Source organism: Podarcis gaigeae, assembly GCF_964106915.1.
Source record: "Podarcis gaigeae genome assembly, chromosome: 6".
Classification (NCBI taxonomy): Eukaryota; Metazoa; Chordata; class Lepidosauria; order Squamata; family Lacertidae; genus Podarcis; species Podarcis gaigeae.
In genome coordinates, this window is record NC_139682.1 from 54473684 (window position 1) to 54500264 (window position 26581).

Sequence of the window (26581 nt, forward strand, 5' to 3'; positions counted from 1 at the left end):
TCACTCACCGGATTGTTGTACATCTGAACAATGAGCTGCTTGACACCGTGGAGAGTGGGATGAGCCCAAGGCGAGGGATCTGCCCAGTGCCTGTTTAAATCAAAGCCCATTAGGGAGCACCTGTAAAAACAAAGACAGGACAAGTCGTCAGGACTCAAGAGGCCAGTTTGAGTGTGTGGTGATGGAAGTTTGGTTTCTCACACTACCTACTTTTCTTTCAGCCGCCCACCACTCCAGGTGAACTCCTGCCTTGCCAAACTGACACCAATTGCAGGCTGAAAGTCCATCACTCATCTCACTCCATGTATCTCTGTGTTCTTGGGATGGATAGGGGGAATCACACTAAAGGCTTCTAACAAAGATAATCAACTTTGGTTGTAATAGGTGCACATTTTGTGCTTCTCCTTCCCATAAGGCTGGTGCGCAACTTGAAACCTAATATGCCCCAAAGGGTCTCTTCTGATTGTCTTCTACCTACTCCCAGACACTGCATCAAGACTTTCAGTAAAGGAAGACGAAGATAGTTTGATTAACACCAGCAGCCTCTCTCTCTGTCCCACCTTGTGGTTTTAACATCCCTATGCAGAGATCTGGGGGCACGAAAGCTTGCCCACTGTTTTGTATCCTTTAATAAAAGTACTGCCCTAATTATGGATTTGGGTTTTATATCAAAGGGTACAATATAGAAATTCCTGAAAATAAGGAGAAACCACACAAAGTCACAACTTTTGTTATATGTAAAATGAAACAATAAAAAAGCCATTTTGCTACTATACTCTAGAGTTTCTAGAGAAGCAAAGAGCTTTCACTTGATACTAGGTGAATGGCTATTACAATCTATTATTTAAACATATCTATGGAAACAGCTGAGATTTGTTCTTGTAAAGCTGTCTGATGAAAATCCCCAATGTCTGAGAAGGAATAAGGAGAGAGAAAGAACATTCATAAATACTAAGCCACACATTCTCCAGCTAAAAATGGGGAGAAAGTAAAGGAGAGGGAAGCTGAAATAGAAAATTAAACAGTTTGTAATCCACAAACTAATTAAGCTGTAGATCCTGAACTAAATGTGTTTTGCACAATAGTTTATTTCCTATTCAGTTGTCTTAGGGCTGCAGTGTTGTAAGGGAGGGAGCTCCATTGAACTGAATGGGACTTACTTTTGAGGAGGCATATGTAAGATTGCATATTAGCATTTTAAAACATGGGGGGCCAATCTGTAGTATAAATGTCATAAGCAGCACAGATATCCATCTGGTAACCCTGAAAGGAGCTGGGAGGCCATGAAGCCCAGCTGTGGCATGTGGTAGACAGTCAGGGCAACACTCCAGCTTAGCTCTCCAGAACTGCAAGATGCCACGTCAAAGCACTGGAAGTGGGGAATGCATTCTGTACTGGAATGCCACCAGAATGGCTCTGTCCATATTCTAGATTTTAACTGTGGCCCATGTGCCAAAATCCTTGCCTTTAAATCAGACCATTTCTTGGTCTTTTGGAAGGGACTAATGGGACAGCATTAAGATGAGAGAGAATCAGCCCACGGCAAAACACACTGTAGGGAACCCAACAGTTTCTTCAGTCCCCCTCTCCCCAGGTATCTTGGCCTGAGCAAGCTGAAAGGCTGTCCTTTTCCAATTGAAAAATCTAACCTCCCTTCCTCACTCAGATATACAGTTGCTTCAGATGGGGAGGGGGGGGATTCCCTTCAAATACTTGCAAGTTGCCAAGAAAAGACTGGACCCCCACTTTCAAGTATTTTGGAGGTTGTGTTTGAAACAAGCATGCACCCTGATGTGATGCATGTATGATTTGTACTTAGGGAAAAAATCTTGTGAGAAGCAGCTCTGATTCACCCTGGGCATATAATTTATCCCTTGAAAGAGCTCTTGGCTGCCTGCTATTGTCAAGGAAGATTTAATAACATGCCTGAAGATGTGTGTTATTTTTGGTTTGCTTATTTTTCTTACAGTCCTTCCTTGCTTTCAAGAGTGTTCAATCTATAGAAAATCGCTGGGACCTCTGACTTTTCTTCCTTTGATTTCCCCTGTCTTTTATTTCCTGCACCCACTATATGCCTGCAGAGTCTCTTACAGGCCTATTCCCAGAAGGTGAGAGAAATGGAGAAGAATGGGCTAAAGGAGTTAAAGAAATCCTTTTTCATGCCCATGATTTATTACAAAAAGAACTGCACACACTTCCCGTCTGCTTTGTGAGGAAATGCTGGTTCACTGAATCAGTACTGGGTGAATGTACAGATAATACCCCACACAAAGCCTGCCAGTGCAAATCCACAAATGGCACTAGTGGGAAGGGTCAGGATTTGAAAATGAAAAAGGGAAGGGGAGCATAAAAGTACCATCTCTCTCTCTCTCTCTGCCCCTCCCCATGAGAGTTGAGAGCGGGCATAATTGGACTGTGTTGCCACTTTACTTGAAGGCATGAATGCTGGCTGGAACTCTTCTGAGTCTGTAGCAGGAAAAGTCTTGTGCATGCAACAGCCACAAAACCAAAGTCTTAAAACGGTACATCAACACTTTGCTTCCTATATTAAAAGAATTATTTAAGCACTACTTAACTTATCTGAGGTTGTCAGATTTCAAAATCAGCTGCACTTAGGGGTGGGGGAAAATTCCCAATTTCCCCAATCTTAAATTCAGTTTGCTACTTTTCCACATTGGTTTGCATTAAAAATAATTAAAAAGTTCTCATGAAAATTTTGGAAGCATAAATTAGGAAAGTTGTGAATGGGACCCCCCCTGATGGCACTCCAGAACAGGGCTTGACGTGCTATTTTTTTTCCTTAGGTAAAATTCAAATGTCATTTCCCTCTCCATGCAGTGTCTTTTTATTTTATACTTTGGCCATGAAATTGTAGCATTCATGTCAATGCAAGTTATATATAGGACTGGATCACAGTGCTTGAGGAAGGTCTTTTCTGGTGGCCTGACACTATTGGGACCTGACTCCAGTGACAGCCACTTCTGTTGCTATGCCAATGCTTGTGTCTTATGCTTTCGGTGCAAAAATGCTTGAGTTCCACTTGCAGAAGTGGGCCAGATGGTGCCAACATTATGTGGCATCCTCAAGGCCATCTAAGGCCCCAAAGGAGCCAACATCATTAGCAAAACCTAGTGCATTGCTAAGGGCTTTTAAAATGGCAAGTGATACAAGTTCGTTAGCTCGGCTCCACATGCCAATGCAGGATTCTGGGTTAGCAGATATGGCATGAACAGCAGTTTGCACCACAGCAGTTAGTGGCTTTGCAGGAGCAGGGCATCCTGATTAGATTTCTCATTTTGCTTTTATTCATTCCAAACCCACAGGGCAATTTGGTAATGAGGCATTCCATTTGGCTGCATTTCCACCCAGCCAGCTTTCTGCACCGTTTTGCTTATGTGGACTTATAGCTCTAAGAGAACTCACAAAAGAATATTTAATAATGAGTTTCTTAGCACAGACAGAGTGGGCAGATCAGCATTAGCTGCTGAAGGCCACATGGTGGAGTCGACGTTTATAGAATGAGTGACACAATTTTAAACAGGGAGTGATAGTTAACAAAGCACTCCTCCATTTTCTCTTGTTAAATAAAAATAAATGTGCAGTGATACATGTCCCCTTCTCATGTGCCCACCCATTCCCCCCTCCTAACTTGTGGGAGTGCTACTTCCTGGCACGAACATCAAGGAAGAACTGGGGCATTCCACAGCATGCACTGCATTCCTCTAAGATCAGCAAGAAATACCTTGATTCAATGTTTATTTTCTTCTCTTTCACACAAATCTCAGTAAGGCCAGAGGGAGAAAGCACCAGTCTGTGCATAGCTGCATGTGTGGTTTCATTTAAATATACACAATGTATAATGGTGCTTTGCCTAACTAACACAAGCCTCCACTATAAATAGCTAAGTGGGCAAGAAATGAAATGAAAAAGAAAATGCACCAATGGCTGAGATTTTTTTGGGAGGGGGGGACCTAAGTAGTCTTCATCACACATACAGCTATTTTTAAAAGTAGCCTGATTTTAATAGTTATCAAACATTCTTCCACTGGCTATGTAAATCACTAGTTAAGAGACACTAGTCTTATTTTCTAATATAGACCTGCATTCCTCATTCTGGAGGTGGGAAGAGAACCATGCCTGCCTATGCAGCTGGATGTCTGCAAAGAGGCATTCACATACATATAGCTGTACAGTGGTATCTCTGGTTATGAACTTAATTTGTTCCGGAGGTCTGTTCTTAAGCTGAAACCATTCTTAACCTGAGGTACCACTTTAGTTAATGGGGCCTCCTGCTGCCGCCATGCCGCTGCTGCACAATTTCTGTTCTCATCCTGAGGTAAAGTTCTTAACCCAAGGTACTACTCCCGGGTTAGCAGAGTCTGTAACCTGAAGTGTTTGTAACCCGAGGTACCACTGTATGTGTGTTGGAACTCTGTGCAATTGGGAACCTTGCACAGTTGATTGAGAGAAGTCCCAAAGTTGTTTGCCAGATTTTTGCACCCATACGAGCCTGCCAGAGTCTTCAGTCCTGCTCTCTGGTCTGGCAGTAAGATCCACCCAACTGGTAGCTAGTCCCCATAGACAAGAACTTTTCACTGATGGCTCTATATGTTTCAAACCGTCTCCTTTGAAAGGCACATGTGGCATCTGCATTAGCCTTTAAACATGAAGATATTTCTGTTTCAAACTGTTTTTTTGCCGAAATGCTGCATGCTGGACATTTTAGCTGCTGCTGTTTTAGTGTGAGGCGGGGTTGCTTATTTTGTACTTAATTGTTTTATCCTGATGTCAATAAGCTACCTCTGGAGAGCTATGCCCTGAAAAAGGGGGTGGGATTCAAATCCATTAATTAATCACTTAATATACACAAAAATAAATACTGGGATTAAAAAATATCAGGCAACTATTTTCATACTCAATCCCAAAAATAGTTGGAATGCTGTTAACAAGCTAGGCACCACTAGTGTGCTAGTCCCACCCTCAACCCTACCACTGAAATCATTAGGACTTACATCCCAACAGACAAACATAGGATCGGGGCTGCATATCACAGTGTTGCACAGTACAAACATAACATTTGGAGGACACTACTGCACTTTCTTTTCTTTTCACACACACATAAATATATTTAAATATCAGGCCAGTATCTATATTACATAGCAAGAGGTCTCTGCATTGATAAAAAACCTTTTCTTCTATCTAGTTGATTCTGATCACATTGGGGTGCTTTTTGCACTCACAGTAGTCAGTCTGATATCTGTATATGCATGAGCAGTGCATATGTCAACCAAAACACCCCAGATCTCAGCAGCAGCAATTTCTCCTATCCTATTTTATACATGTATTCAGAGCACTGAAACTGGTGGTGGTAGCAGAGATGCATAAGACACACATTCACACAACAATATTTCAATGAATACAGATACCCCAAGGACTATTTTGAATGTTAAGAATGCCCTGCATAATTTTCGGGCATCCCTTGAATATAGTTCAGTTATGCTCAGTGTGGATTTGTGATCCTGAAAACGCGTACCCTATTGCCAACTGACATCTGATCAATAAAAGGTATTGCCTATTTTGTATCTCATTGGAGGAAAGCCAGCACAACACCTAACTTCTATTTGCTATTTTCATAACAATTTGCACAGTCTCTCCACAACTGGGCTCTCATGAGTTACTGAATTACAGCCAACCACTATCACTGTCTGCTGACGGAAAAGTCAAAATATATTTCTGGGTAAGTAAGGAACAGATTTCAATTTCAAGCTTCCAAGGGCATAACATAAAAAAGCATTTTTTAAAAAATATAGAAATACAGGGCATAGGAAGAGAACATTGATAGAGTCCTTTAAAAACAAAAGAAGGAGGGAACAGCATTTGAGATGCAGCAGCAAGACTGAATCATTTATATCTGGAGAAAGAGATCTTATTCATTTCACACAGATTGCTCATTCAGATAAGCATGTGCTAGAGCTGACTTTGTGACACCAAACATAGTATTTGCAATGGATAGAAAACGGAGATGGTTGAACTGTTTAGGAGAAGGGGAAATGCTGACATTTTCAATACCAAGCAGCATGGTTTCAAAATAATTCAATAAAATTTATTTTTCTTGCTTTTGTTGCAATTGTCTTTGTTGGAGGAGTTGCTGAAAAACAATGCTACTACTGATTTTCCTATTTCCAGTCAAGCATGGAATAGAACAGCACAGGAGACAGATCGGCATATATGATTTTTTTTTTAAAAAAAGCTGTATGTCTTAAGCAAAAGAATACTGAGCTAGCATGAAGAGTATTCTTAAATGCTTGAAAATCTACCAGAACATGAAGAACAACTTTTTCTCCTTTCTACCAAGGGAAAAGGAAATTGACCCAATCCAGCAGTCTTAATCTGTGAACAATAATGATGATGCACATTAGGAAAAACTGTTAGACATTGGCACAGTTCCATAAAAGAAACAATGTAACACGTCTTCCATAAGTGCATAAAGATATCAGGAGAATCTGATGAAGATCAGCAGGACAGTTCTGCCTATCTGTTTCTGCATATATGCACCACTATCACAGTGGTGATGCAGTCTGCCCTCCCAGATTGGCTATCCAAACCTTAATTAAGAGGCAGATGCATGTGCATTTTGCAAATAGATGCCCCAAAGGTTTTCGTTAAAGTCATCTTTAATATTCAATATTAAGTGACAGAAAGCAACATTAAATATATATTAGGCTATCAGGGGTGGGGAGGAGAGAAAACCAGGAAAGAATAGTATTTAAAGAAAGTGGGGGCATCTTTAAGGATGTTTCAGATTGGCATATTGTGGGTAGAGGAAAGATTTAGTCCTCAGATTAGGTGGTGGAAGAATGAAATCTTAATTAGAAAAGGTACTTTGCTTTCACCAGTCAGCAAACCCACACCTTAAAATAATTTGGAGAGGTGGCTTATAAACTGCAGATAAGCAGAAATATTCAAAGTCATTGAATGGTCTAACACCATGCAAGGTGATGCAAAAAAAATATTTAAAAAAATAGTGAAGAGCAGCTATCAAGACAGTCTCCGGAAAAGCTGCATGTGTAATCACAGTTTGCTTAAGGGTGAACCTCATTAACAGTGTCTCTGATTAGGCTGTCGGGACTCTCCCAGCAGGAATCTTTCAAAAGTGCTGCTGCAGGAACAGAGTTTAATGTTTCACTTTTGGAACTAGCAGATGAAACAGGGATGTTGAAATTAAAATGGATTTTGCTTGCTTCAAAAAACAGATGACCCATATGGTGCTGGCTGAAGCCAAAATACCATGGTTCAATCAACAAGTAATAGGGATGGGCAGATCTGATGATTTTGGTTTCTCTCAGCATCTCATTGTTATAAACTCAAACAAAAAAAGCAGCTGGTTTCTGGAGGGGTTCTCTGGCCAGCGTAAACAAGTCCAAACAAGCCAGCACCTGGCATGCCAGTGGTAGACCCTGGGGTCTGAAATTTCAGCGGTGCCCTGCACAATGCCAAAGTTTGGCACCCCCCTGCTCTTGCCTTCCATTCCACATCACAGTTGTGGCGTCCCCTGCAGTACCCGAAAGGCTCTCCACCCAGTGCAACCAAAACTGGGCACGTTCTCCTAAATCTGCCTGTGGGCATGCTGTGATGTGAAAACCTGGGCTTATGGTTTGTTTCTCTTGAAACAAATCATGGGCAGAAGTCAAGCTATGATTACCACTCATGATTTGTTTGAGTGTAACAAACCATGATCCTGGACCCACATGTTAAGCCACACCAGACTCTGGCATGTTTGTCTTTTTTCCCCCTCTCCCACAAGGAACAGTCAGGAGTGAGGGAGCAGCAGCTCATGCTCACTAAACCATAGCACCTTTTAAAATGTAGTTTAACGTTGCAGGCAAACCAGCTCCAAGTGTCAGATGCGTCCATACAATGCAGTTTTGTGTCATCACACACACAAGAAGAAGAAACCCAAAACAAACTCTAATTTCAGCTTCTAGGGCATTTGTTGTAGCCTGCAAAACAGATATTAGCTGTATGATATTCCTGCTTTGCCCATCCTTTGCAATATTATTTTCATGCTACTGGGTAAAAGTTTTGCTGCCGTACTTTCTCCCCGTCTTTTGTACAATAGCCACCAATCAGCAGGGGAGAATGGTTGTTCTTCTGCAATCTTTTCCTTCATTTTATTTAGGCATCAGCTACACAGCAAACAGATATTAATATGTGCAGAGCTGCTGAATAAATGTATGTGCTTATGGGGTGTTCCCAGGGTGTGTGGGGATGGAATGGAAATGAAAGGCCTGCATCAATCGTCTCTCCCAGTTCTTCAATTCTAATCAATGAACTCCAAGAGCTTAAGGGCTCTCAAATCCTTCCTGCCTTTTCCTGCTGCAGTTAAAGGAGCCCTGTTGCCCACTGTGACGTCTGTACCACTATCAGTGGCTTCTCAGAGAGTCCAGGCAAAGTCTCAGTGGTCCTGGCTCAGCTTCAAAGATGTGGGAAAATTAATTGGATGGAATGAAAGTTACAGGAGAAAAGGGGGGAGAAATACTTTGCATGAAAAGACTTCCGACAAAAGAGTTTAATGAAATCTCTAATCCAGAAAGCTACAATGCAGTTGCCCAGCAGCACACTTGATATTATATCTGAACCAATAATGATTATGTGCATTTGGGGGTTGTTGTTCTCCCAGACTGAGTACATCACTGTAAGGTGCCACTGTGCAACATGTACGTGAATTTATTTTAACATAATTTATTAATCCTGCTTTTATTTTGTTGCATCAAGTAGACATAAATATCAATATTTGCCTTGTTATTCGTTCCCCTGTTATGCAAGAGCTTAGCTAATAAATACATAAACTCGTATATTCCCAACAGATATTCGATTCTCAGCATTCATTTGCATTGTTCTGTTTAAGCTTTTGTTGAAAGATGAGCCAGATATTTGTCATGACGTGAAATTCATAACTTCAGAAAATGCTGTATCCAATTGGCACAGTTCTAAATGACACGGGTGTTCTTCTGAGGTGACTGGCTGCTGGTTCAGATAACTTCAGTGTTTTTCAGGTCTTTTCCCTTATGTATCATAGGACCTCCAACACTGAGGACCTTGAAAAGGATGATGAGGGGGAGGAAGAGGCCATGGATCAGAGCCCTCCTGGTCAAGTTCCTGGTCAGACCCCACCACTGAAGCTCTCCCTCTGGATTTCTGACATGTGCCTCTATAAAAAATACATTCTTGTGATGCTCACTCAAAAACACTCCAGTCATAATAGCAATGGTGCAAGAATCATAGAATCATAGAGTTGGAAGAGACCACAAGGGCCATTGAGTCCAACCCCCTGCCAAGCAGGAAACACCATCAGAGCACTGCTGACATATGGTTGTCAAGCCTCTGCTTAAAGACCTCCAAAGAAGGAGACTCCACCACACTCCTTGGCAGCAAATTCCACTGTCAAACAGCTCTTACTGTCAGGAAGTTCTTCCTAATGTTTAGGTGGAATCTTCTTTCTTGTAGTTTGGATCCATTGCTCCGTGTCCGCTTCTTGGAGAAGATGTCAAGAAGGATGTCAGAAGTAGATGTCTGAGACAGCAGTTCCTGTGATATGAATACTCATCCACCTATCTGTCTTTGGTAAGCAAGCGTTACAGGCTTTGATTGCTCTTTGAAATCTTCTTCACCAGGTATACTGGAGCAAACAACATGTAGAAACCTTTAAGAAAAAACACCTTCCACTCACTAGAAAGGCATGCATCATTGATAGCCACCTTCTCCCCACTGTGGTGCTCAGAAATGTTGACAAGCACCTTCTCTACATTGCAATGTTCAGAAAACTCAAAATCCCTACAACCGTAGTTCTGTCTTGAGGGAAGATGCCTGGATCCCATGCAATAAATTAGTAAGTAACTGCTCGTTTATTTTGCACACACACATTTATGAGAACGGTTTGTAGAAAGAGGAACCATTGCAGCTCAGCTGATGAGGCCAGAACTAAATGCTTCTTCAACAGGTTCAAGCAGGACCCACACATAAAGCACGTTTCCCCTAAAATGCCTGAATTCCTCTCACCTCTGCATCAACACAGCATTACTCCTCCAGGTGCGCTTGAGGGAATCAGCAAAATTTACTGTTCGTGTTTTGCTTAAAGTGACTGCTGAAATCCCCCTTCCTCATCCATTATCACTGTATAATCTGTGCAATTCATCAGCTCAATGGCCACATCAGGAATGAAAGGGGGAAGAGTCCATTAGTAACCAGAGCACGGATGTTATACAAGGCAGAAGGTTTATGATCTGCACAACCTGAAATAAATGCTTCTTCTTTTTCCCTGGGGACTTAGGTTAACACTGAGTAGCTGCAAGTTAATTCGCTTACGGTTTTATTAATACACATCCCTTCCGGCTTGTCAGGAGGATGAGGGAGACATAAAATAAAATGCTTCCCTCTCCTGGATCCATAGTTATCCCACATCTTCTGCATACCAACAGTTTCTAATGTGCTATTCCTCTCAGTGATTTGGGGACCACTTTCAAGCGTGTCTCTTTGTCCTAGGTCAAGTAATCGCTTTACACACAGCTTATAGCTAGGCTTAAGTTAAATTGTATTGAATCAAAAGATAAGTTCTCACCTGTTTTATAAACATGGTCAGAATCTCAGTACATCACATTTGGAAAAGCAATCTGAACTGCCATGTTGCAAGAGCAGATCGGGAACAACCTTAAGCAAAGCAGCGAAAGCTAAGTGGCTGCCAATGTAAGAAGAGTTCAGTTGCAAGATCAAACAAATGAGCAGAAATCAAAGTGATCTGCTCTTGCAAGAGCTCACCTGCAAGATTAAATAAACTGACTTATTGTCCATTGATCTCTTAGCAGATTATTATTGTTTATCTATTATTTGCTTATTTTCTCTTTACCGACCTTTCACTAATATGGTTGCATCGTTTTCCATTGGGGAAGCTTTTCCCCCATGGCAGAGCATCTTCTTTGCCATCAGAAGGTCCCAGGTTCAATCCCTAGCACCTCCAGGTAGGAATGGGATCCACCCCTTTCTGAAATCCTGGAAAACCACTGCCAGTCACTGTATACACAATACTTAGTTGAATGGACCAATGGGCAGCAGAAGGCAGCTTCCAATGTTTCTATGCAATCCAACAATCCATCACAAACCATCTCAGCTCTTTCATAAGACACAAATAGAAATGTTGCCCAAATTTAAATCTGTGCAAAAATGGACACCAGGCAGGACCTTTGCCCTGATCAGAATCCCACATCTCTTCTGCTAGTTCCAAGTTTTGCCCCAGTTCCGCATTTTGATGGGGTGGACCTGCCCTGCTAGTCCTAAGCACCACAGGCTATAATAAATGACAAAAAGATGAAGCACGGTCTAGTCACTTTTCTGCTGTCTCTTAAAAGTGATCAACTTTTACTATTCACTTTCGTTTGATTTGATTGTACAGTTGTGCTGCAGATGGAGCTGTGCGGGGACTATAATGGGGTTGCTTTCATGTTCTGCTACTGACACTGCCCTAACACCTAAAAAATACAAATTAAATAACCAAAAGCTGCTGCTGTGATGTTTGGCTGTGAGTCCATATTGGCTGTGAGTCAGGGAGGACCTACTCCCCGCATTTCAGGCTTTATTTCCACCTGGCCTGTAAAGGTGAGGCCCTGACTGACTCCAGCTACAAAAGCTGAAGCAGCTGAACAGACTCTTGGGTTGGGTTTTTTGTGTGTGTTTGTGTGTGTGTGTGTGTGTGTGTGTGTGTGTGTGTTTGTTTTGAGGGGGTGTTGTTCGGTTGCATCTTTATTTCAGATCTTTTTGTGATTTATGTGGAAATTGTTCAGTTTGTTTCTGTCTTTTCCCATGCTTTATTTATTTTTATGACCACTTATGTTATGTTGTAGTGATGTAATTTTCTCAGGTTGTAAGCTGCCTAGAATGTGGTTTGAACTGTTGAAAGGCGGCATAAAAATAAAATTATGTATGCATGCATGTATTTTGCCTAATGTCTTTCAAGGAATAAGTAAGAATCCTAGCTATCAAATTCCAGATCATTTTTAGCTACCCTGGGTTCCTTTTGGAGGAAATGTGAGAAATAATAATAATCAACAACAAAACAACCAAAGAAGATTCTGAGTAATATTACCCCTAACATGCTCACTGGAAGGACAGATCGTGAAGCTGAGGCACCAATACTTTGGCCACCTCATGAGAAGAGAAGACTCCCTGGAAAAGACCCTGATGTTGGGAAAGATTGAGGGCACAAGGAGAAGGGGACGACAGAGGACGAGATGTTTGGACAGTGTTCTCGAAGCTACAAACATGATTCTGACCAAACTGCGGGAGGCAGTGGAAGACAGGAGTGCCTGGCGTTCTCTGGTCCATTGGGTCACGAAGGGTTGGACACTACTAAACGACTAAACAACAACAACAACATGCTTAAAAGACAGAGGAGGAGCATGTCCATCCACATACACTGGTTCTAGCCCTACAAGCATTCAGAGGAATATATGAAATAGCCTATGCATGCCCACACTATCAGAAACCCTGAATAGGAAGTTCCTCCAGTCACATTGAGAAATCCAACAAACTCATATTGATGCAGTATCTAATCTCACCTCAGTTGGAGCAAGACTACGGAAACTGTGAGAGAAAATAATGCTTGTTACCATGGCACTGGGGGGGGGACCCCTAAGACACATCCTAGATGAATCCAAGAGCATTTTAATTTGGGCAAATTTGTCTGCAATTTCTAATCATGCCCATTTGATGGCCATGATTTCTATTTGTATGTAACAACAGAGTGGAGTGAAAAGGGCAAGCTCCTTGTCCAATGAGGATTCAATACAATTTATTTTTTTTGTAATTATGGAATTTAGAAGATGGTGATTGAATTAGCAAAACTTTTTACCCTGCCCTCCAGTGGTCAGTGGACATCTTTCAAAAGTGATCAATGCAAGTATTGACGACGGCAACAACAACAACAACAAACAATAATACAACAGCAGAGCAAAACTCCAGTTCATAAGGACTCACAAGAGGTAATATTTTGAAAATTAACCATTTTTTAAAAGTCTGGAAAAACAGTAAGAGCCTCATCTGGCACTGGAATGAAAGCAAAGAAGGCACCAGGTGAGCATCTCTGGGGTGGGCATTTCATAGGCAAGGATCCAAGCTTTTTTTCTCTGGTTAGACACTACCTGGAGATCCTAAGGTGGGAGAGAGTGGGCAAACCTCAATGAATGGTTTTGTGGGCAGGAGGGTATAGTTTACCTTACACAAACGAAGGGCCATATGGAACCTTAAAGTCAAGTATCAGCACACTGAACTGAACTCAGAAGAGAACAGGGAAGACAATAATGTTGTTTCAAAACTGGGGTAATAAACTCTTCCAACTCTTGGTACCTGTTAGCAGTCTGAAAGTTACATTTTGAACTATTTGGAGCTTCCAGCCTCTCTTCAAAGGTAGCCCCACAAATGCCAGCCTGGGAATTAACCACCAGAGCATGGATAACAGCAGTGAGGCTATCTATCATGGCAGAAATGAATTTACTGTATAGCAACTGATCTAGAGAGTTATATTTGGTAGACAAGCAATGATGGGATAGGAACCAGTGCCTGGGCATGATAGGTAAATAGCTGCAAGTTTTGCTAGATGGAGAAAGGGCCTATAAAATGGCTTGGCTCTGGACTAGGCTTTGCCACTATGAAGCCCAGAGAGAGCTGAGCTCCATATCTAAGATGAATGCACAAGTATCAGAACAAAAGAAAACCTAACAAAGGTTCATTAAAACACATATCCTTTAATTAATACAAAGAGGAGCTGTAAGCCATTCAAAAGTGGAAACAAGCCCAGAAAAAGGTCAAGGAAAGACCAAGAAGGAAATCTAAAAATGTATTTCCATATTTCAATGGAGTTTAAGCAAAATAAACCTCCAGTTTCAGTTGATTAGAAATTGGCTATGACTAAAGCAGCAATCAGGATCAAGGCTGTTTAAATGGAAAATAAATAGATTTGTTGCTTTAAGGGGGCACGGCTCATTCCTGGAGGAATAATGGCAGTTATAAAAAGAACTATGGTTTCAATTCTCTCACATTAGGTCTCCTTTTGCCATCTTCTCAAGAGAGGAAATGGGTTACTTTGTATTTTCAGATCAATGTTACTAGAAGGTGAAGGACAGAGCCGTCACACTCAAACTAGCTACAATATGACACATTATTAAGACTGCCACCACAAAATTGCCCAGCCTTTTATACATGCCGGATTAAATTAGACATTTCTGCACCAAAAGAAAAGTAAAGGATGCTTTATTTAATGTTGCTAAAAAGGTTCAGATTCAATTGACATCCCAAAGTGTGAGGTTTTGTTGCTAAAGCGCTTACGCACACGCTATTGATTGGTGCAATCCTCTGTGCAAGAGAATTTGTCACATCAATAGCAACTGAAAAATACTCAGGAGCTGTAATATGGTTTAAATGAGCAGTTACCACATCAATATAAAGAGCATTTTCAGCATCAGGCAGTAGAAACCCTTTTGCAAGCTGGTATTTGTTTTAAGATAAGAGATGACAACCATTTTACAAGCAAGTTTTTTAAAGCAACGGCAAGAAAAATCTCAAAATGACTGAAAAACTGTCTTAAAACTGTCATCAAAATGAACAGTGAAATCAGAATGGAAATATATACAGGCATATATATGCATAAACATGTGTATGATACACACATGTTTGAACCACAATTTTCATGCAAAAGATGGTACTTATCTCTAAGGCAGTTCCTGTTAGTACACCTTGACCAAAGGGTGATAAAACAAGTCAAGGAGTTCTTTACCTCATTCTCAGCCCCTTTAATGTAACTAATTACAAGTAAGGGAATGGCTTCTTACATATAATTTAGGGTTGTGCCAAAGCTCTTTAAAACATGTGGGATTTTTGTTTGTTTGTTTGTTTTTGTTTTAATCTTTGGGTGTCCTGGGGAGTGAATTTCTGATAATTTTTCACAGTAAGAGAAAAACTACCTGTTCCTCATCCAGTGACATAGAGTGGGTTGCCAGTGCCTGGGGCTGCATGGAGTGGGTTAGTGGAAGGGAGGGAGGAAAACAGATGGCTTATGCATTTAAGCACAGAAATAAGGGGAGCGGGGGAGAGCCATTCTGTTTTCTGGAGAGGTCGCTTTCTGGTTTGCATGGAGAAGCGGTTTTCAATGGAGCCCTGCAACAGAAGTGTGCAGTTGTATTGAGGCAGCCCTGGTTGTTGAAATTTTGCATCCCTAATGATTTTGCACCTGGGGCAACCACCCCTGTGGCCCCCATGATACACCGCTGCCCTGATCAGCTGTACCACCCCAAAAGAAAGACATTGGTTGCATACCCTGCCAATCTTACCAATGCAACAGAGGTCACATTGGTTGTTGCTTTGAATGGCAGAGACCTGTAAAATCTACATTGGTTGCCTATATGCTACCAGTCTACTTCAAGGTTGCTGCTGACATGTAAAGCTGTGAATAAATTGGGGGACAAATATGTGAAGGAACATCTCTCCCTATATCAACCTGCCTGGGTCCTTAGATCTGCAGGGGAGGTCTTTTTGGAAGTCCCATCAGGAACTGTGGTACAGTGGATGGTGACTCAAGACAGAGCATTGTCTGTAATGGCATGCCAATTGTGGAACACTCTCCTGCCAGAAATATGGCTGGCACCAATACTGTATGAGTTTTAGTGCCAGCTGAAGGCAAAGCCAGTGTTGCCCGTTTGTAATTGAGGACTACCTTTCTGCTGTTGATTTGGTATGGAGTTCAGATTTGGTTTTAATTTTTTATACTCTCTTTTACAATTTTAATGTATAAATATTTGTGTAGGTGCTGAGATCACTTATGAATAAGGGCAGTATAGAAATCAAATAAACAATAATCCACTTGGGACCCAGTATCTGAGGGAGTGTCTCTTCCCATTCCAGTCTGCTTATGTCTTATGATCTTTTGCAGAGGTACAAAGGTAGAAGATACTGTACTCTGTGCTTTCTCAAGGACAAAGGTTGTTGATACTGTCACACAGGAGAGGGCCTTTTCTGTGGTGGCAGCCCAACTTTGGAATGTCCTCCCTAAAAAGACATGTCTAGTGGCAACATTACAATCTTTCTGGAGCGAAGTTAAGCCTTTCCTGTTTGTCTGGGCATTTTGAGATGGAATTTTGCTTAGAACTGCTGTGACACTATAGCATCAGACTCTTAATTGCATGATCATCGGTTCGCGCCTCATGTTGGGCAAAAGATTCCTGCACTGCGGGGGGGTTGGACTAGATGACCCTGGTGGTCCCTTCCAACTCTACAATTCTGTGAGTCTATGCTTTTGTTACTTAGCTTTAGTATTTTTAGTTTATTATTTATTGTTGTTTAGGTTTTTTAAAAAGATTGTATCTATACTGTGTGAATTGCTTTTGCACTTTTGTTCACTGCCCTAGAATCTTCTTCCAAAGGGCAGTTAAGAAATATTTAAAATATGTAAGTAAATACATTTTAATAGACAGAATACTGTTCAATTATTAGTTTATAGACATAACCACAAGGGTATGATGTAGAGAGATTAGGATGAGAAACAGGGAGCAATCCAAATTTCATGACTGAGTGGAATCCCGTTACTGCGCTTCCCACATCTGAACACAATGCTCTGCCCATAGAGATGCCCCCACAGCTTTGCCTTTCACTGAGATAATTGTACTGTTGATTTTGTCATTCAGACTCTGCAAGAGGAAAATGAATGCATGCAGTGGTAAGTTTTGAAGAAACTGAAGAGAAATTTCACAGTATCCAGATATCTTTAGGATAACTGCTTATTTTATGATGACTAATAGGCAATTACTATGGTAATTCTGCAATACAACATGTGTGAGGTATCGGAATGAGAAATTATAGGTAACTATTCCAGACCCATTTCTATGGTAACAAAAAGGAATTGTCATTAAATAGCAGTTATGCTGTGGCTGTACCTGGTAATTATAGATTTTTTTACGCCTAGAAACATAAATAAACCAATACATTTATTCGTAGGTTTATGATTGTTTACTTATATACACTTTTAGGTGCTATATAAATAATAATGATACTATATAGCACTTGCAATGACAAATGCCTAATTAGGAAAAATAAGCCCCATGAAGAGCTTTGTTTTGTCATCCTGAGATGGATATTCCCCGTTACAACTTGAAGTAATTTATAAATTACACATACATGAAATGAAACTAAAACTAAGACTTGGGCTCAACAGAGAAAGAGGCAGTGTGTTTATTACAAAACTATCAAATCTGCCCTTACGACATGATAGTGAGTGTTGATCTCATGAGAATGAATGTGTCTGGGATTGAATTAGGAACACAAAGGAGCACATGCACCAGCCCACTCTCAGTGATGCAGGGGCTCCCAAATCCCCACATTCAGCAGGAAAGTCTGAAGGGGTTTCTTAATACATTTGGATTAATGAGTTTAGAAGGTGGAGTGGCGCCTCATGGGATTCTGCTATCTGAAGTGGGTGGGCTTCATGGGTGGGCTGGCCCTGACTGGGAGCTCACATTAAATCAGAGCTCTCAGTTTTAGGAAGATCCTAAGAATGTTCAGCCAGATATGCTCACAAGCAGGGGCGTCTTACCCATAGAGGCTAGTGCCGCGGGGTGCCAGGGCACCAAGTTCTGGAGCACGCAAGGGAAGAGGCGAAGGCTGGCCGTGGCACCTCGCCACCCTCACCCGCCTCAGCCATGCTGCACCGAAGCAGCGCCACGCCCGGCACCTTCATCTGCTGTGGCCACCACAGCATGAAGCGTCCAGCTGAGCCGGGAGGCGCCGTGTCCAGCCTCTGCCTCTTCCCCGACAGAGGAGCCACCCTCCAGCCACTGCCCACCTCCTCCAGCTGACAGTGCCATCCTCCCTAGAAAAAGGTGGACAACTCTGGGAAACGGGGTGGGTGGGCGCTGGAGGGAGCTTCGCACCACGGCGCTGGATATGCTTAAGACGGCCCTGCTCACAAGTCCCCTCCAGACTGCCCTACTAAACATGAAAAAGTCAGGAGGTCAGGGATGAGTAGGGTCACCATATTTCAACATCCCAAAAGTTGTTGTTGAGCTTTTTTAAGGAAACCCCCTGGACATCAATTCTGCCTTTGGAATTCCAGTTTTTGTCCAGGAAAATCTGGACGTATGGCAGCCCTAGGGATGAGCCTAGTAAGTATGGGAACACGGCTGGGGTCATTGCTGGTACTTACCATAAATTTGTTACAGTAAGTGCCATACCAGTGCTTTTCTTCTGGGGGGGCATTGCTGGTACTGTGTACCCTTGAGTACCCCCTGGAAAAAAACACTGCTGGGGGTGTGTTTGGCAAAATGCCTGCCCCTTGCCCCCTACACACGTTTGCCTTTATGTTTTCAGTCTGAATCCCTGAGGAGGACTGGGGTGTCATACAGAACCTTTAATGTGCTACTTAGGTTGCACCCATGTGCCTGGAAGCAAGCCACATTGAATTCACATGAACTTACTTTTGAGTAGAAATGTATAGGATTATACTGTAAATGTGGAAACAAGTTTCCATGTGAGAGTAAATTCTTCTTCAAGCCAAAGGAAGATGGCGGTGGGAAACCACTGTTGCAATGCTAACATGTCATGTTCATCTGGTGGTGCATTGAGACGGCACTCCCGAATGCTTTGGTAATAGTAGGTGTAACACTGGGTATGGACTAGGGGACAGGGGCTCTTGCCTTGAGGCAGCATTCAGCCCTCAAATGTTTGGTCTCAATCCTGAAACTTGTTTTCAGCATCAGGGCCAGTCATTTAGTAGGTGAAACAATAAAGAACAGGGAGTTTGGTTTGGAGCTAACAATGGTTGGTGGCAAGGCCCATGTAGATACAATGCTAACTTTAGAGGAAAGGTAGAGGGGAATTGGGGGGGGGGGGGGATAATGAAATATACAAGCCATTCCCATGTTCCCATTCACCCAATCATGATCTTTGTGTGTTTTGTTTTTTTATTTTAAAAAATCTATCTCATCCTAAATTCCAAGGCAGGTTATACAGATATGAATGCCATAATTTTTACAATAATATCCTAGAGGGGCAGATAAATCAACCAACAATGAGACCCGATTAAAAAAATGCTGTGGATGGTTAGGGGAAATAGGACAATAGAGTAGGCAGTCCTCACATTTCCCCACGTTATTCCATTTGAAAGTAGAAATAATACTGAATCCTCTTTCAGGTATCACAGGCACTATATTTTGCAAATAACAAAAATAAAAATGTATCCAGCTCCATTCAACAGAGGTGAAAACAGAGAAAGAGTGGCGCTTTGTGGCATTCCTCTTCTAAAGTAGGTGGGTGTAACTGAATTTGTTAACGCTGGCTCCCCATCGCTTCCCCCAACTAATTGGGCACATTGCGAACTTCCTAAGAATAAGTCTAGCAAATGACTGCCTGGAGCATCCCCCTAGCAGGGCATTCTCTCATCAGCATTCACTATCTTCACCAGAGTGCAAAGGAGGGGAAAAGCACATTCTCCCAGGAGCATGTGAAGAGGAGATAAAAGGGGGAATAGTGACTCAGAAAGAAAGGAAAGGCTCTCAACTCCACAGAAGGTTTTCTTTTTGCCATCTTTCTTGCAGATTCCTCACCTAAGGATTGTGCTACTTCCACATATAAACAACAAGATTGTGATTCCTTATTATCTCTTCCTAGCAGGTCTTAGTATAATTTCAGTTCGATGCCAGCTGGGAAGGAGAAAGTTTGGGCTTTTTGGTTTTTGCACTGAGTGATGATTTCAGGTTGGACAGCATCCACTGGGGACACTATTATTCTCCCTTTGTGAGATGGCCTTCCGAGGAACAAATCTCTAAGTAACCATTGCATGCTAGTGTGTACTCTTGGGTTTGAAAGATTTATTTACCAGCTTATCTCCCATGCATGGCTAGAATGGTTTTTGTTTTGTTTTGCTACCTTGGGAAAAGCTAGTTTTTTTTTCTTACCTGGCAAAAACGTACTAGTCTGAAGTTAATAACATTAATTGGTAGGATCTAAAATTGCACAAGTAGAAGACCGCTCATGTAACGAATATTTTCTGTTGCTTTTGCTTCACTGAAGTCCCTTGCACTCTCAGAAAAGCCTATTTGGTGGGTGGTGTCATCGTGCGAGACAGTTATACAAAAAAGCACTTCCTGCTTGCACAACTTTGGATCCAACTCAATTTGTTCTGTTTCAAAATTTAGAGAGGAGTAGCTATGTTAGCTTCTTGAGGCTTAGAATCTTGGCAGCTTAGTAACAAAATTAACAAATTTATGAAGGCATATACTTTCAGGAACTTGCATTTTATGAAGCAGACTAGTTTGCAAACTACATAACAAATTTGTAAGGCTTTAAGTTGCCACCAGACTTCCTTTGTTTTAAAATGGTGGCAGGTGCAGCTTTATATACAGTTTTAAACTGTAATTGCATTAAATTCAGATTTAAACATTTTAGGGTTATGCAACACAAAATTCAATAAATGCAGGGGAAGGAATTGCCATGCCGAAATGCTATTGGTGTAAGTCATCCTGTCCTATTATTAAAAGCCTCCCTTTGGGCTTTGCACGGCCTCATTATTAGTAGGATACTAGGAATACTAATGGGCAATTATATTGCTCTTTTCCTAAAGCCAGTTCAGAATGCATTTTGAGGAACATTGATCTGCCAATGGGTGTTCCTCAATATACATTGGGTGGGAGGGGGATGACATGAGTTGGAGTGAAAAACAAGAGTGACTCCATAGGAAAAAAAACTAGTTTGGGGGTGTGAAGGAGTAGTAAGGTCAATTCTTCTGGGGGAAAGAAGAAATATATACATTAAATATGAATATATGATGACTGAAAGCTAAGGGAAATGAATGGGGGAAATGACACCCCTCCACGATCCCTTCCTGTCTGTTGGAGTCAATCCTGTCCAAAAGAGTTGAACATCAAGCAGAGCTGAGAAGCAAAACATTTTGGATTCTAGAGGGAGTGAACTGATGTGCTGAGATAATAATAATATATACTTGTTTCCACATCCTCATAATGCATACCTACACATTTGTGAATGACTAGATCACCGAGAAGATCCCATCCATCTCATATCTTCCAGTGAGGTGAGGGTGATCAGGAATGGAAAAGCAGTGGGGAGGGATCCTCTAACCATGTTGCTCATCACCAGGGGTGCCAACTTGAATAAAATATTAGGGGGGGAGGAAGCAGGTAAGCATTGCCCTGCAGAAGCGATCACATGATGTGGCACATGTACACCATTTGAAAGGCAATGTCCATCAACTTTGGGGGGGAGCTTGAATATTTTATTGGGGAGCCAAAGGGAACTGGGCCCCTAGGAGTTGGCTCCTATGCTCACCACCACTTCCCTGCTTCAAATTGCCCCCCCCCCCCCGACTCAGAGGCTTTTTCCTCACTGCTGGATTTCAGATAGGAGCTGAGAGGTAGGATGCCCAATTCTAAAATTCTAATCGGCCTCGGTCCGGTATACCTGAAAGAGCGTCTCCACCTCCATCGTTCTGCCCGGACACTGAGGTCCAGTGCCAAGGGCCTTCTGGCGGTTCACTCACTGCGAGAAGTCAAGTTACAGGGAACCAGGCAGAGGGCCTTCTCAGTAGTGGCACCCACCCCGTGGAACGCCCTCCCACCAGATGTCAAAGAGAAAAACATCTACCAGACCTTTAGAAGACATCTGAAGGCAGCCTTGTTTAGGGAAGCTTTTAATGTTTAACAGACCATTGTATTTTAATATTCTGTTGGAAGCCGCCTAGAGTGGCTGGGTATAAATAATAAATTATTATTATTATTATTAAATGCTTATGGGGTTATTGTTACAGACATTTGTATGTAATGTTCTGTTTGGGCTTCAGAACATCCTATGGGAAGCGCTGAAGTGAAATAGGAAGGCGCTTATAAAAGTTAGACAGCTCTCTATCACCACTGACCCTTAACACCATGCTAGTATAGAGAGAGAGCAGCAGAAAGACCTTTCCCTACCAGCACAGACACTGCAAAGATTTCAGGTTTGAGATGTGACAGGTCTGCATGTTATAATTAGCATGTATACTTTCCTTGCCCAATGTGTGTCACTGTCACAGCAAATAAGTGAAAGCAATAATGAAAGGGTGTGGAATAGAGAACAGCAGCTGCTACCTGCTAGCTCCCGATTCATAGACTACAAAGCTTTCGGAGGGAGTGTAGGCATCTTTTGACGCTGCCTTGTCACTGCATTTCAAGGGTGCTTCAGCAGAGATCTGCCACTATTAAAAAACATATTCCCTTCCATGCCATCTTGGGGTCTCTCATCTCGGCAAGGTGAGAATGACAAATTGGAACTAATCTAAGCTGAAGATGGCACAATTACAGCCGTCTCGCCTGCAGGAACAGATTTCACTCGTTCAGCTACACAGTGACAAGTTTAGAGCAAGCTTGGGATAAAGGAAAGTTCAGCAGAGGCCTCAGGAGGTGCAGCTTTTAAATCAAGAGTACTATGTTGCCTTTCCTTGGCCTGTCTATTGTTGCCGTAGGTATCGGAATATATCCAGAAGGTGTTAATGGTAAACTGCTGGGAAAGACGGAAAGACATATCCAAAATCCAAAAAAGGATCTTGCTCAGAAGTTGCCAAGCATTAAAGATTATGGGATCTTATTTATCTGAATGTTTCTCAGGGAGAATGTGCGAAGATTTCATTTGGTCCACATGGTTAAGCAAACGGACCTGATTCTCACTTTCAGGATGAGTATGTATATCAGAATGCATTTATCCTTTGGTTTCACACTGCAAAATCTTGTGAAATATTTATTGGCTCAAAAAAATCACCCCCTGAAGCATACTTTAGGGTGAAAGGTATAGAGAAGATAAAATGAGTATAAAAATGTATGCTTTAGGAAAATTTGTAGGAAACAGTGTATTTTGTGAAGAGAAATAAATGTTTAAAAGATTTTTGTGCTTTTCAGAAAGGTTGTACATGGATGTAGAAACAGGACAGAACTATGTTGACTGGGTAACAAAATCACAAGCTTTCTGCTGCATCCTCTTGAACAACAAAGTGTCTGGGCATCAACCAGTTCTAGCTACTACTAGTATTGTCTAAGCTCCTGTGGATTGCACTTTGTACAATTTGATCAAACAATAGGTAAAGGTAAAGGGACCCCTGACCATTAGGTCCAGTCATGACCGACTCTGGGGTTGCGGCGCTCATCTCGCTTTACTGGCCGAGGGAGCCGGCGTACAGCTTCCGGGTCATGTGGCCAGCATGACTAAGCTGCTTCTGGCGAACCAGAGCAGCACACGGAAATGCCATTTACCTTCCTGCTGGAGCTGTACCTATTTATCTACTTGCACTTTGACATGCTTTCGAACTGCTAGGTTGGCAGGAGCAGGGACCAAGCAACGGGAGCTCACCCTGTCGCAGAGATTTGAACCGCCAACCTTCTGATCAGCAAGTTCTAGGCTCTGTGGTTTAACCCACAGCGCCACCCGCATCCCAACAATACAGATCAAACAATACAGATAAGTAATAGATGTTTAGGAAGTGGGATAATTAGTTTGCATTGGGAAATGTATCTGGGACCTGCTAATAAAGGGTGGGTTATAAATATAACAGCAGCAGCAACAAATCAGCATGGTATGAAGTATTCAAACAAATATATTCAGGGTAAAGAGCACAGGATGCATAGAGCCAGCATACTGCTTCTATCTAAGACCTGGCAAAATGGCTAATGAGGCCGATACAGCCTTATCTTCAACAGCATAGTGGCAACATAGGGAAACTATTCTGGTTTGCCGCCCAACAATAAATGACATTGATTAATGCTGACCATGCCAGTCTAACATTTAAAGGATATTTTATACATCCCACAACTGCTAGAAAGAAGGTACTAAGTACCTTGTCACAGGCAGCTACTGGTGTGGAGTGTAATTCAGTTTAGGCAGGTTACTTCTCTCAGCAAAATTAACTTAAGTCCAGAAACACTGACTTAATTAATTGGTGGATCACACTGAAACTACATTTTACTGGAGTACCAGAACTCAGATTTCAAATGGGACTGATAAAAGGTCATTCAGTAAACTTCAGCAAATGAAACTCTTGCTGTGAATTATTCAATAGCCATCAAGTATTCACATTATCAAGATTTTAATATCCTTCTTCCAATAATAGGCAGCATTCTGCTTACTATATTCATTTTTAAGTTATTAGTTACATTAGGCATTTTTGTAAATGGCGTGGTGAAATGCAAGCAAATCTAATGTTTTTCCATCCACCTCATTAGCAGTCCTTTTACTTCAGAATAGCTAAATTTCCTGCATCTGATGAAAAGGCTAAAATTATAATGTGCTATCAGTTCAGCAATTAAGGAACGAAATATAATTTTCTTTTTGCAATAATACCTAGCTTCTCAGGGGACACTGAAAATGATGGGCCAGATGTGTCTAAGAAATATTGGGCACCTCAGTTGTAGTCACCATAAATTATCATAACCCTGCTCACAAAAAAAATCAAAATAAAAAAAAAATCAATGAAGGATGGAGGAATGCATGCAGGTAACAAAAGTTACTTCGCTGTAGTTATTACAGTTATTGCTACAACATAATCTTACCCCTACCTCAAATTTCTACTACAGAGGCAAAACAATTCTTGAATCATGGGGCCTTCTCAGCCGCATCCAAGCATTTACAACAGAACTTGTGTGCTTCACAGATAGAAAATCTGACCTATGGCACCAATTTCTGAGCATTAATCTCTCCTTCCCCACAGAAGGCTTCATGATACTTCAAAATGGAAGCCTGAATGATGCTTCACATGAATGCTTTCATATTGAAAGCTTCTCCCTGAATTGTTTGATTTCAAAATGCAGGGAGGCTTACAACATTATTCTTCCACCCTGGATTCTTAAGTGGTATGGTCCCAGGACATACCATGTGCTTTGGTTGAACACCTGATTTGGCCTGAGAGTTACTGAGAAGGGTAAGAGGAATTTCAGGTATGAAAAACGGAGCAAAAGTAACACAGGATGACATTACTACTTTCCTCAGAGCATCCAGAGCTATAAAAGTAAAGTATTAATTGGGAGAAATGCACTCAGTTATTGTTGAGTAACTCCAAAAGAGGAAGGAAAACTCCAGTTAAATTGTGTAAAGGTTGGCTGGTTGGGATATTTTTTATTTAGTTTTTGGCAAAATGAAACAAAGCTGAACAAAGTATAGTGAAATTTGACTCCTGCATTCAAGAAAGTATGCAGTATTAAAAACATCATTTCATCATCAATCTATTATTCTGAATAAAGCTGAACTGATGGTACCTCGTGCCGCCATTTTAACCTCTCACCCCTATTTTCTGGCAACATACAAAATTTGCTTTAATTACAATGCACATTATCAGCAAACTTCCACAGTCTTGGAATGAAAACTCATACCTGTAATTGCCAAGATAAACTCCATCTGGATTAAGCATCGGCGCAATCTTGAAGACCAAATGATCACGCAACACTTTGGCAATTGGATGCGGACTCACAAGAAAATCAATGATACCTGAGAGAAACAGGGAAAAGAATATTAATTTGCCATTATTATAAATCAGAAATTCAAAATATGTTATACAATATATATTTAATTCTGGCATTTGGCTGACTAGATTTCACAAAGGCTTTCCATTACCCACACACTAATTTAATAAGAACATAGATTCCGCATATCATAATGTTAATACGAAGTAATGAAAGAAATGAGTAGACTTTGGTTTGATTGTACATGTGTAGAAATGGTGATTAGTACTGCTTCAGTTCCCATCCCCTTCCTATGTACAGTTTACACACCATCCTTCTCATTCAACCCAAAGTTAAATGTCTCAAGGCAGGTTTTCCTATCTAGACTAAAAAAACAAAAACATATTCCAAATTACATAATAAATATTTACATGAAAATTGTTGCATTATACTAAAACTAAAATTCTAAAATTAAAACAGAATACCCAGGATGCTGCTCTGAATGGACAACAGATAATTTCATCTACTGCAGTTATTAAGTCTGCAGATGACACCACTATAATGAGTTTAATAACAGGTGGAGACGAATCAGCGTATAGAGGGGAGGTCCAAAAAATATCTACATGGTGCCTAGGGAACAACTTGCACCTTAATATCAGCAAGACAAAGGAGATGGTGTTGGACTTTCGGAGGAAGAGAGGAGAACTAGCCCCGCTGTACATCGGGGAGGGCTGTGTGGAGAGAATCTCTTCCTTTAAATTCCTAGAAGTTTATCTCAGTGAAGACCTTACTTGGAAACTAAATACAACCCAGGTGGTTAAGAAAGCCCAACAGAGACTCCATCTCCTCAGAGTATCGCGGAAGAACGATGTCAATCAACATCTGATGATCTCCTTCTACCAGTCAACAATAGAAAGTGTCCTTTCATACTGCATCACATTGTTGTATGCAAGTTTGACATCATCTGATAGGAAGTGCCTACAGAGGGTGGTGAATACAGCACAAGATATTATGGGCTGTCCCGTGAATCTGCTGGATGAAATAGCGGAAGAACGTTGCCTCAGAAGAAAGGAAAAGTC

At 41.5% G+C, this 26581-nt stretch overlaps 1 protein-coding gene across 1 annotated transcript in view; it reads right to left on the bottom strand.

Annotated features, from left to right (window-relative positions):
- The window catches only part of BEND5 (BEN domain containing 5), a 736551-nt gene that overhangs the window by 109511 nt on the left and 600459 nt on the right, over positions 1-26581 (bottom strand). Inside the window, exons 8-9 of the mRNA XM_083742456.1 lie at positions 25434-25548; positions 9-120 (exon numbers count right to left, since the gene is read on the bottom strand). Coding sequence (XP_083598582.1) covers positions 9-120; positions 25434-25548 — 227 coding nt within the window. The remainder of the gene's footprint in view (positions 1-8; positions 121-25433; positions 25549-26581) is intronic.